Raw genomic sequence first — 12455 nt, forward strand, 5'->3', positions numbered from 1 at the left:
CGATAGTGTTCCGAATGGTTTGTCACATTTAAGTGTCCCAAGTGATAAATGAGGTAAATAGTTACTGGTACTGAACTAACAATAACACTGATAGCGGCGCTTGTCACGCAAAACACTTCCCACCTGTATGAGTGGGTTCAGTTAAAAATCTGGAGAGGTGGTAAGGAAAAAATAGCTGACCGTCGTGAGGGGCAGGGCACAAATCTTCAAGCAAAGATGCGTTGGGACGATTGGGTTCTCTTTTAGCTCAGATGCCCTGTTTTTTATGGTCGGCCCAATCAAACAAATGCTTGACAGCTGTCAAAATTCGGGGCACCCTAGTCCTGCTGGAGTTCCAGAGCAAAAATATAACGTTGGGTAACCTAAATTCGTGGGGTACTTAAAGTCGGGATTTTTCGAAAACGGGGTATTTAGGGATATGTGCTAGATGCAACATCAGTAATACCGCTAGAAATGCAAACTTGACAGACTAACGTATTCAGAACACTGTCTGAAAAGCTTCGATAACCACACATTAGAAGTTGGCGACGTCAAAAACTCTCCGTCCCTTATTGACAGAGTCTGGGGGCTTCGTGGGAGACTCACACTGCTCGGTTGTTCGCTGGTTTATAAGACAAATGTCACATCTCCTGCCTGCTAAACACAATTATTTACAAGACAACTTATTACAATCTCTTTTTTTAACCTGCAACTGGATTCTAAGTGGGATCAATCATCAAAACTCCTCTTTGTTGCTACAACCTACGGCACGTGTATTTTCCCGCCGCCATATTGTTACCCAGAATCATGTCGTCAAGCAGACGACAAAAGGTCGTGAGGAACACTTTTTTGTCTAAATGTTGCGTGTGATAGTGGACTGAAGACGATATTTTCCTCAAAGTTTGCTCCTAACACAACAAGGAACACATGGACATAGCAGTATAACCATTGCTACGGCATCCAGCTTACTTGCCATGAATAATGTAACGTTACACGTTGCCATGACGGTGGGGATCGACTTTGAGTGACGTTCTACCGGTACCGACTCAACAAACGGGATGTTAGCAGAGGCCTGATGTGTGCGGTGCGGCCGTTTTTTCGTGTATTTTTTTTACTTGGACACGTCTATATCCATAGCACTCTCCTCAAGCCAAGGATGGAACGAATAGCTGCTTTATAAAATGTGATTAGCGGTAAGATATTCAAGACGAATCTTCTCTCCCGAATTAATGTGCCCCCCTGTCTGACAGCACCGTCATTGAACGTGCGGCAGACGGTAGTTTCAAGTTGAAATATTATGGTGTCAGCACGACTAGAGACAAAATCTACCATATATATGATTAGTGCAAAGATAGTACATGATACTGACAGAATAATAGAAAAAAAGGATGGTTTATTGTTCTGCTAGATTGATTTCAGTCAACCATTATCGGAAAAATCCCGAATTTAGGTTACCCAACGTTACCCCCACTGCAGAAGTGCCCAGAAAAAATTGAAAGAGATCTAGAGGGTACTCGTTTGGTATTGCTAAATTTTAGTTAGTTACCACGCTGTACAACAACCGCGCGGGTGCAACGTACGCATTCTAGAAATATTCTTAACCGAGCAATTGCCAGGGCTAGCATACAGAACAAGCATGTGCAACCCCACAATTGTCGGGCGTAGCAGGACTAGGGTTTTAAAGAAGGCCGTTCTGGATTTGCCCCAAGGCGCCAAGAGTTAGCTGCGGAACTGGCTGCTATGCGAAGATCTTACGAGAAGGCACAAATCCTGCAATGTCCCCAAGAACTAATTTTCAAGCAAATCTACCGGGGCAATCCAGCTCGAGGCCAACTGGATAATGTTCAGCCCTTTTAGGTCAATGTCATTGTCAAGGTCAAGTAGAATACGGTCTTCCCCCGGTCGGATCTGCTTGGAGATTACCAAGAATTTAGCCAAGCATACCGGGTCACCCCTACTCTTCTCGAGAAGTGTGTGGGTTCTTTAATGAATAGCTGGGGGGTAAATAGTGCATAATAACACTTTGTGAGAAGTTTATTTTACACGTTGAGTAAATCTGCATAATATATTTCAACAATTTATGGGAAAATGCAATCCTTGTGCTTAAACTAGAACAAAATTTATCATTGAGAATCACATACATGTACTTGTACGATTGTTAATTACATATTCAGCTATTATTAGGAGTTGTCTTCCTATATTCCGTCGGAACAATGCATATGCTTTTATTGAAGAGAATGCATTCAATTGCTTCCTTCACACGTACAGCTAGGCTACTGTTTGGAAATAATGTGACCAGAGTTTTTTCGTCTAAATTCCATCGGAACGATGCAGACACTTGCATGTTGTATTTGAAGAGAAGTCATTCATCAGTGCTCCAATCCGGCCGTGTGTTAGTTCTGTTGTGGCTTGACCAGGCGAAGGAAACCGATGTCTTCCCCCGCTCTATTGGTCACGCTTCCACCGCGAAGAAACGCACCCGGTCTCAGGGACTCGGACTCGACCACGTCCACGGCTGGCACCAGAGGCGACTTCGTTTCGTTGTCCTCCCCGGTGTCTGGGTGCCGTACTATTAGAAGAAAAAAGTAGATTACAAAATAATCATCAAAGTGGCATGCTTCTTAGATAAGCTCTGCGCATGCCCTTGGTCTGACGTTGTCTTTGATATGTTGAATGAAAGCTAACTACATGACAAATATCATGGCAATAAGCGCTTTCGTAGTTTCCAGTGCGCATTTGCAATGTCAAAGGTGAAGGCCCCGTCTGGGCATTGTTATGCAAATCGAGACAATGGTCGATACTGTTTACAAGCCAGGGGCCTTCAACATTGACACTGAACATGCGTACTCGATTCTACGAAAGGGCTTATCATACACAACATCTGGAGTGTAAGTGTAAGTGATACATGTACGTTACACTCGATACGTTGATTTTTGTTCATATACTTGTACGTAGTTTAATTCAATTGTTCCCACTTGTTGTTTGCATGTATAGTTGTAGGGGGCCTTACGAAAGTCGCTGTACTTTTGTTATGTCAATAAAGATTGTTCTGAAACAAGTTTTACTGTAATTTCCAACACAAAATTGGACTTACCCAAATTGTCGACTGTACAACACCAGTCTTTGTCAATGAGTGAGCTATCTGCATAACGTGACGTCATCCTAGCGATAGAGTGCTCACTCCTTGACAAAGACTGGTGTCGTACAGTCGAACATTTGGGTGCAATTTTTTGTTGGAAATTACAGTTAAAACTTGTTTCAAAATCATTTCTACCAACACAGATAAACTTTCAAGCTAATAAAGATTGTTGTTATATAAATGTCCGTCAGTATAGTCTCACCTGTAGGATCGTCTTTTTTCGCGAAACACCTGTAGAGTAGCCAGTACAGGAGGAATCCGACCAGGCAGGACACAGTGAAGGATCGGAAGAACACCACTGCGCCGTACCGCTGGAATACCGGACCGCCGACCAGGTTGCCCAAGGTATGACCTGTATAAAAGTAAGCAATTAGTACAGCGGTCGAACCTTCGACTGAGGACGAAGTATTACGCCTTTTCGTTAGCTACTTTCTTGTCCCAGAACTGCTTGTATATACCACTAAGAAGTCATGACCAAATCATGTCCAGAACACGAAATCCAAGATTCAAGTTCCGCTGCAGTATAATAGAAGGCCGCTAGGGGGACATCAAATGTGACCTTTGTTTTGCCTACACCTATATGAGTACTCACAGTTAATGAAAATTTGTCTCAAGGAAATATAGAACAGTTAGTTCATCAGGCCATAGGTAACTCGAAGAAATAAAGAAACTTTGAAAGTTGACCAAGCCCTTCTTCTGATGAAGGTAATAAAACTTACGAAGGACCAAAAGTACAAAGCTACGAGGCCTCTTGCTACGTATACCCTCTGTGTGCTCAGCGCTGGAGCTTTGTACTTTTGGTCCTTCGTGAAAAAAAAACCCTCACCAAATCCCTATCTTCTGATGAAGGAAATAAAACTTACGAAGGACCAAAAGTACAAAGCTACGAGGCCTCTTGCTACGTATACCCTCTGTGAGCTCAGAACAGGAGCTTTGTACTTTTAGTCCTTCCTGAAAAAACTCACCAAGTCCGTAGAAGGTAGTGGCTACAAGGCCTTGAGCGAACGCCTGCAAGTCGTCCCCGGCCGAGATGCTCGCGTATGACGTCGCCGCCGCCCAGGTGACCGCGTGGTATCCGTTGATCGTATCCACTCCTACGATCCACCACGGATCACTCACGAACGAGTACAGCAGGAATCTGACACCTAACGGTACGAAAGAGAATCCTATCGCGGTCGCGTGCCCGAGCTTTCGTATGATCCAGCCGGAAATGACGTAAAAGGGTACTTCCGACGCGTTTTTAACGAACAGGTAAGCACCAAGGACAGTCTGGCTGGCCCCGAGGTTTTTCAAATGTAAGAAGAGATACGTTTCGCCTGCACCGTCACAGGCACCCACCAAAAGAACGACAAACAGGACGATGATGAGGTGTAGTTGCGAAAGCAGTTTGCCCATGGCTTTCATGTAGCCTGTAGCCGGTCTTGTGGTACTCCAGTCTTTTAAGAACAGTAAGCAAGTCACCGACAAAACCATGAAACTCAGAAACATGTAGAACGCCACAGAATAGTCACTCTTGTTCCCAGGGATGTCTGGACTCGTCTTGTTCCCAGGGCTCTCTGCTGGACTCGTCTGTTCGGTGAAAGTATCCATGGCAACGCCGGATAAGAGAGCAAAAATCGCGTATCCCACAGATCCAAAAACGCGTTGTCGTCCGAATTCGCCTCTTTGGTTTTTCTTGATGATTTGATACGTTGCTGCCTCCACCTGAAAGAGGGAGGTATATAATCTTGTCAGTGACGCAGTGACGCGTTTCACAAAAGTCCGACATTTATCTATCCATCTATTTTTTCATCAAACAGCATAAATAACAAATACAGACAATATGGCGGCGCACTCAAGTTAATACAACTTATATGGGTCTTATATCAACGCCGCCATCGGACAAGAAAAGAATATGATTAAACAATCTATATATATAAATATATTTATATATATATATATATATATATATATATATATATATATATATATATATATATATATATATATATATACAAAAGCGGACAAGTAAATGAAATCAATTAAATCGTAGATAATAGGTTTCGTTTTCTAGAAAGCGCACCCCTCTCCAACTAGATGTAACTGATAGGACACAAATAACATCAAATGGATGTCCGACTAGCTAGTCTTAGTCCCTAAAAGAGTTCAGATTGTATTTCAGACAGTATCTAGTATCTTTCCCACTGTCTCCGTAACACTCCCATTCCACTAAGCCGGCGACCTTGCTGCGATTTGTCAGATCGTTCAATAAATTTCCCAGATAAGAAAAACCGAATCTTTTTATGGTTTTAGCGTTTTGCTGTCTTTTCAGTCATACATTTACATTTTTATCATTTTCCAATTATGAAGTCATCAAATGCACACAAATCCAATTTAGGTCGCAGCGTGGTTGCAACGCGATCGCTGTCTAGTGTAATGGGGGCCTAAAAAACTAGGTAGTGGTAACGTTACGTAGTGTTAGAACAATGCCAGGACAGTTTACCTGGGAAACTGAACTCCATTGCGCGCCGTGAGAGATGAAGATAATCCAGAAGAACAGCCAGAATGTAAGGGAGAACCACGACTGCGTGTCACTTTTTACTGGCTCCGCTAGATGTCTCTGCTGCACGGTTGCTCGTGACGCCGCTGTTGATACTGGTACTGCCGGGAAGAACAACATCGAGAAGTGCAGAGCGGACGCGAGCGTCACAGTCAAGACAGCCACAATTTTCGGCCTAGGCACGAGATGAGTACATAGATTTGTACATTAGTCATGTGTGTACAAGTAGCATTGGAAACAGCACTCAACAAGAGCGTCGAAAAGTATCTGATGGGAAGGTTTCTTACAGTCTAACACGAGTTCGAAGACACAAGTCTCATTCATGAGCTTTTTCGCTCAAAGGCTTATATGTTTAGCCTCCGATGCAGACTCCTCCCGGCTGTTTTCTTTTTCAAGTTACAGTTTTTATATTATTACATTTCTAGCAGCAATAAGAAAAAAATGTAATAGTATAAAAGCTGTAACTTGAAAAATAAAACAGCCGGGAGGAGTCTGCATCGGAGGCTATTATATGTTATGATACATGTTTGACAAGCTTAAGGGTGCGTTCATAATGAAGCTATTGGATATGCACCAAGGTCATTCATTCTATGTTGAGCACATTTACCCTACATCATGTAAAAAAATTGTAGGGTAGGTATTCAATTCCTTTTTATGGCCCTTACAAACTGGCCCTTAACTACACCCCACAAAAGGCACTTTGCAGCTGTAACACACACGACCGCATCACTAGTACTCAAAATGCGCGGCTGTACTGTGCACGCCCGACCTCGCGCGCGGCTGCCGAACTTAACCTGCTAATTTCCCACCACCGATATAAACACACATTCATGCAGCCGTCTATTTTAGGCCCTAATATTGCTTTGGTTGCCTTTCTGAGCAACTTTGTAACAGTTACCAGATTGTTGTATTCTAGCTTGTAAACATACCGTCCGGTCTTGTCTGCGATGCTGCCGATGACCGGTTTGAGGATAACAGACATTAAGTCCCCGCCAGATTTGATGACGCCTATCTGGGACGGCAGCAGCCCTAACTGTTTCATGTACACGGAGATGTATGGGTGGATACACGCATTTCCTGCAAGAAAAAGGTGTACCGATCGATGAAGATGTGAAAACAAGGCAATCAGAGATGGTAGATGAAAGCGCCCTCTAGACGAACCCTCAGAAACTGCAATGCAGAAATTTGCGCAGAGAGGGAGAGAAAGATATAAATATATATATATATATATATATATATATATATATATATATATATATATATAGAGAGAGAGAGAGAGAGAGAGAGAGAGAGAGAGAGAGAGAGAGAGAGAGAGAGAGAGAGGCTGCCAAAAAAGGCAAGACGATGTAGATATATTTCAAAACAAGGCAATCAGAAATGGTACAGGGAAGCGCCCTCTGGCTGAATGTATAGAAACTGCAGTGCAGAATTTCGCACAGAGAGAGAGAGAAAGAGAGGGGGCGGAAATGTATGGGTAGCTACACGCCGCTCCTGCAAAAAAAGCGTATAATGATGAAGATGTAAAAACAAGGCAGTCGGAGATGGTAGATGAAAGCGCCCTCTGTACGAACCCTCAGAAACTGCAGTGCAGAAATTTGCGCAGAGAGGGAGAGAAAGAGAGAGAGAGAGAGAGAGAGAGAGAGAGAGAGAGAGAGAGAGAGAGAGGCTGCCAAAAAAGGCAAGACGATGTAGATATATTTCAAAACAAGGCAATCAGAAAGCGCCCTCTGGCTGAATATATAGAAACTGCAGTGCAGAAATGTGCGCAGAGAGGGAGAGAAAGAGAGAGAGGGGACTGCAAAAAAAAGGCAAGACGATGTAGATATATTTCAAAACAAGGCAATCAGACGTGGTAGAGGAAAGCTCCTTCTAGATGAAGACCTTAAACTGCAGTGCAGAAATTCGCGCAGAGAGAGAGAGAGAGAAAGAGAGAGAGAGAGAGAGAGAGAGAGAGAGAGAGAGAGAGAGAGAGAGAGAGAGAGAGAGAGAGAGAGAGAGAGAGAGTAAAAGAGAGGGGGAAACGGAAATGTACGGGAGTATACCCGCCGCTCCAGTAGAGAAAAGCGCCCTCTAGATGAACCTTCAGAAACTGCAGTGCAGAATTTCGCGAAGAGAGAGGAGAGAGAGAGAGCTCGAGATGGAAATGTATGGGTAAATACACGCCGGCAAAAAAATGGTTAGACGATAACTGTGTCAAATAAAAACAAGGCAATCAGAGATGATCGAGAAAAGCGCACTCTAGATGACGATACATAAACTGCAGTGTAGAAACTTATGCAGAGGAGAGGAATTTAAGAAAGGGGATACTAATTTAGGATGAAATGAAAGAAAAGAAGTAAAGCTGTGTTTTTGGCACGTCGGGTATCTTTTTTTAAGAACAGTAGAATATCAAGAAATGTTCAATTTTCAGGCTATTGGTGTCCGAAAATGAGCAACCGATAATTAAACATGTAATCGAATTTTGCAAATCAAGACGTACCAGCGAAATATAAGAAGAAGATCGCCTTGATAACCAGAAGGTCTCCATCCACGCAGTCGCAGATGGACATCTTGTCAGACGTTGAGCGTTGTCAGGAGAAGGAGGAGTCACTGATTGGCGACGATCGACCTGCAATGCACAAAATCCGATTACTAAAAGATTGCATTTATCATCAAGCTGTGATGAGTAATCGAGTGAATCGATCTTTACAACTGGATAAGGTCTCCGGTACAGGGATCTTCCTACGGAATATACAAAGAACATACAAGTAGATAAAATTCGTAGATTTATTTCCGGACGTTTCGAGTGACATCCATCACTCTTCTTCAGCGTCACTGAAATGAACTGGCAAAACTAATGCAATGCTAGCAATTCTTAAAGGCATCCAGAGCCTTTTATAAGGCTTGAAACTTGAATAAAAAAACTCCAATTTCTAGTAAATTCTACACATAGTAGGTTTCGATAACACTATAACATTACATATCGACATTAAAGGATACGTTGTCGTTGTGTGGTGAGAACTGATAGAAAATCCAAGCCCTTTTTGACTGATCCTGACTGTCCATCGCAATTAGCGGTTTGACCAGTGAGAGAGTGACTGCATGTCGGCCAAATATTTGCATTTTTATGTTTCAATTTTGGATTTTTGCGCCGCTTTTGAGCACTTTTGAGAAGAAATTCGTACGCAAACGTAGTAAACAGTGGCATTAAATGCCAATTTCATAAAGATTACGGCAACTATAATATTTCCAGTTTTCAAGCCTCATAAAATGCTCTGGGTGCCTTTAACTGGGAAAACCGGTTGAACATGTGAAGGACACTAACTCATAAGAAACGTATGCAAATGTCATTAAAATGTAAATCATGTTAGGATGGTTCCTATGGTAAGACAACACCGTATATTGTTTACCTGGATGTCTAACCTTCATAAACGTATACCTAAAGAATGGAACAGTGGCAATGACTTCCATTTGTGTCTGGAAAGGGAAAAATACAACAGCTGATCTCCTTCGGAGGGGTTTGCACCCACTCTAGACCCCCCTCCCCGACACGTGTCTTGTGCTTGGCACCCTCCCCCAATCCTGCTCTGTATTTCTGGGGAGTAGAGGCATACGTTTTAGGGCCCTATGTCTTTAGTCTGTGACTGAATTAGTCTTTGAGGAAAAGGGAACGTATATGTGTTACATTACTTGGATGTCAGATCTTCATCGACACAGTTAACTTTCCGTTTGAAGGTTAACCAGTCGTTTCCTGAAGAAGAAAGTTTCTCTACGCCCCTCTCTTCAAGACACACACAGCCGTATGGAACCTCTTCTATGTTTGTTATGCAATTTCCTAGTCTCCAAGCAGACCTACGGGTTGGCAAAGACCGTATCCAACAGGCAGAAGGAGTTTTTATAGCCAACCCAAGTCTCATACCTTGGGTTGGCTATGAGACTTGGGTTGGCTATAAAAACTCCTTCTGCCTGTTGGATACGGTCTTTGCCAACCCGTAGGTCTGCTTGGAGACTAACAATTTCCTACACAGAGCAGCTGTTACGCGGCCTAGACAAAGCCTTGGGTCGTGAAAGCTCACGGTACGTAGAAATAGATCAGCTACAAAGATCGATGTGTGGTTGTCTAACCTAATCGCACTATCAATTGTCAAAAATAAACGAAAACTAAAATACACATTGGGAAAAGTGAAGTTCCACGAAATATATATCATAAACATATCTTTACAGGAGCATCCTCTTCTGGCACTAAGCATGGATAGAATCATTTCTGGCTACCATAAGAGCATATAATGAGGCAGAATAATGATGATGATGATGATGACAAAATATCTCTATTGTACATTCATGCCTTGAGGGGCTATGTACGGGTCGCGAAACATCTGACTTAACAAACATATAACAAACTTGTTTACAGAAAAATACAAACACCAATACACGACTTAAACATACATAGTAGATAAGAGTGCTACGCTAAGCTAGTCAAGTACAGCCAACTTCTTCTCGCTTCTTTGTACATGTGTGGAAGTGGTCGTTACATACAATCGTTAATTGACACAACAAAAGTACAGCCACTTTAGTAGTAAAGTCTTCGACAACTATAACAGTTGCATACAAACAAACAAGTGTGACACAAAAGAATTAAACTACCTACAGCATACAGGTATATTAATAAACCGACGTGTCAAGTTTAACGTATCACTTATACTACTACATGTAGTTATGAGGCCTAAACATTCTTTGGTATATTTACCTATCTGTACACAGTAAGGGCTATCTGCAATATGAGTGTCCCTGGGACCAGTACGTACTAGCACTTATGGCCCACATTCCATGGTTATTATTGTCATTACTGATTTAAAGAACAACTGCAACAGAAACTAAAATCAATATCGCTATCATTGAGAAATCGAAAAGTTACAAAATGTATCAGCTCACCGTAGGTGCGATTTTGTTCCCGGCAATATCTTCGTTGGTTGCGTAGCCGCGTGCAACAGTGGAGTCGTTGATTCAATACCTTCTGAGATCCATCGATGCAATGTGTCCGTGTGAATGACCGTGAGAAGCTGCGTACCGTACGCTTTGATATGGTCAACCAGTTTTTACACCCGCAAACTGTAGTGTCAATGCATAGTGCATATATACGTACTGCACCATTCTCCTACACAGACAACTTGTAAGACCAGTCGGACTTCTTCTGACCCACAGAACGCCAGACTGTTCCCACGGCCTACACTGAGGACAGTTCCTCGGCTCTAGGGCTAAAATGCCGCCACAGCTTCTATGAGTTGCATGTAGGCCCTGAGATATCGACTCCAATTCGAGGGGACCAAGCCTAACTCAGGGGGGCTGTGGGTATTGACTGGGCCGTCTCTCATAAAACAGCTGGGCGTATGAGAAGGTTATAATAGCCTATGTTTAAACAATCTGGTCGGGGGCTATTGACCTTTGCCACTCACAGAAAGCCCTACGTATACATGTGCATAAATCTTATGTGTCATTCAGGACAAGCTGTGGCATTGCATAGTGTCATACGTACCCAGACCTGTAGCGTATGTACCCCGACTTGTAGCGTATGTACCCCGACTTGTAGCGTATGAACCCCGACCTGTAGCGTATGTACCTCGACTTGTAGCGTATGTACCCCGACTTGTAGCGTATGTACCCCGACTTGTAGCGTATGTACCCCGACCTGTAGGGTATGTACCCCGACCTGTAGCGTATGTACCCCGACATGTAGCGTATGACCCCGACCTATAGCGTATGTACCCCGACTTGTAGCGTATGTACCCCGACTTGTAGCGTATGTACGTTGACCTGTAGCGTATGTACCCCGACTTGTAGCGTATGTACCCCGACTTGTAGCGTATGTACCCCGACCTGTAGCGTATGTACCCCGACCCGTAGCGTATGTACCCCGACCCGTAGCGTATGTACCCCGACTTGTAGCGTATGTACCCTGACTTGTAGCGTATGACCCCGACCTCTAGCGTATGTACCGACTTGTAGCGTATGTACGCCGACTTGTAGCGTATGTACCCCGACGTGTAGCGTATGTACCCCGACCTGTAGCGTATGTACCCCGACCTGTAGCGTATGTACCCCGACTTGTAGCGTATGTACCCCGACTTGTAGCGTATGTACCCCGACCTGTAGCGTATGTACCCCGACTTGTAGCGTTTGTACCCGACCTGTAGCGTATGTACCCCGACCTGTAGCGTATGTACCCCGACCAGTAGCGCATGTACCCCGACCTGTAGCGTATGTACCCCGACTTGTAGCGTTTGTACCCGACCTGTAGTGTATGTACCCCGACATGTAGCGTATGTACCCCGACCAGTAGCGCATGTACCCCGTCTTGTAGCGTATGTACCCCGACTTGTAGCGTATGTACCCCGACCTGTAGCGTATGTACCCTGACTTGTAGCGTATGCACCCCGACTTGTAGCGTATGCACCCGACCTGTAGCGTATGTACCCATGCCCGTAGCCAGGGGGGGTTCGGGGGGTTCGGACGAACCCCCCCACAGGCTTGAAGGTCCACTTTTTTAGGCTTGAAGGTCCACTTTTTCAGGCTTGAAGGTCCACTTTTTAATGTTCAAGATTTTTTTCAAGGCGGACTTACTTGTATCACCAGCAACGCCACAGAAGCTAGAATGCTAGAAAAAACTTTGTCTCTGATTTTTCCTCTGAAATTCTCTCAAAAACACAGAAAATGCCCTTTCAGAAGGTTCAATTCTTAGAATTTGAAACACGCGAAGGTCCACTTAATGTACAAGGTTGTTTTTTTCAAGGCGGGCTTATTTGTATCACACCAGCGCAGCTG

At 43.7% G+C, this 12455-nt stretch overlaps 1 protein-coding gene across 1 annotated transcript; it reads right to left on the bottom strand.

Annotated features, from left to right (window-relative positions):
- Window positions 1-1995: 1995 nt before the first annotated feature.
- Window positions 1996-10821, bottom strand: LOC136437922 (major facilitator superfamily domain-containing protein 6-like). Its single transcript, XM_066432505.1, has 7 exons — window positions 10569-10821; window positions 8137-8265; window positions 6587-6734; window positions 5601-5832; window positions 4084-4822; window positions 3321-3470; window positions 1996-2548 (listed from the first exon to the last, which is right to left on the bottom strand). The coding sequence occupies exons 2-7, from the start codon at window positions 8204-8206 to the stop codon at window positions 2373-2375; spliced, it is 1515 nt and encodes a 504-aa protein (XP_066288602.1). The 5' UTR covers window positions 8207-8265; window positions 10569-10821; the 3' UTR covers window positions 1996-2372.
- Between the last annotated feature and the right edge of the window lie 1634 nt (window positions 10822-12455).

The sequence above is a fragment of the Branchiostoma lanceolatum genome, chromosome 7, assembly GCF_035083965.1.
Source record: "Branchiostoma lanceolatum isolate klBraLanc5 chromosome 7, klBraLanc5.hap2, whole genome shotgun sequence".
NCBI classification, from domain to species: domain Eukaryota; kingdom Metazoa; phylum Chordata; class Leptocardii; order Amphioxiformes; family Branchiostomatidae; genus Branchiostoma; species Branchiostoma lanceolatum.

Excerpts from the sequence above, each read along its gene's own strand:
- LOC136437922 (XM_066432505.1), bottom strand. The coding sequence starts at position 8,206 with ATGTCCATCTGCGACTGCGTGGATGGAGACCTTCTGGTTATCAAGGCG. Across the intron at positions 6,735-8,136 it reads CTTCTTCTTATATTTCGCTG|GAAATGCGTGTATCCACCCA; the intron begins GTACGTCTTGAT and ends TTTTTCTTGCAG. Across the intron at positions 2,549-3,320 it reads GAAAAAAGACGATCCTACAG|TACGGCACCCAGACACCGGG; the intron begins GTGAGACTATAC and ends TTCTTCTAATAG.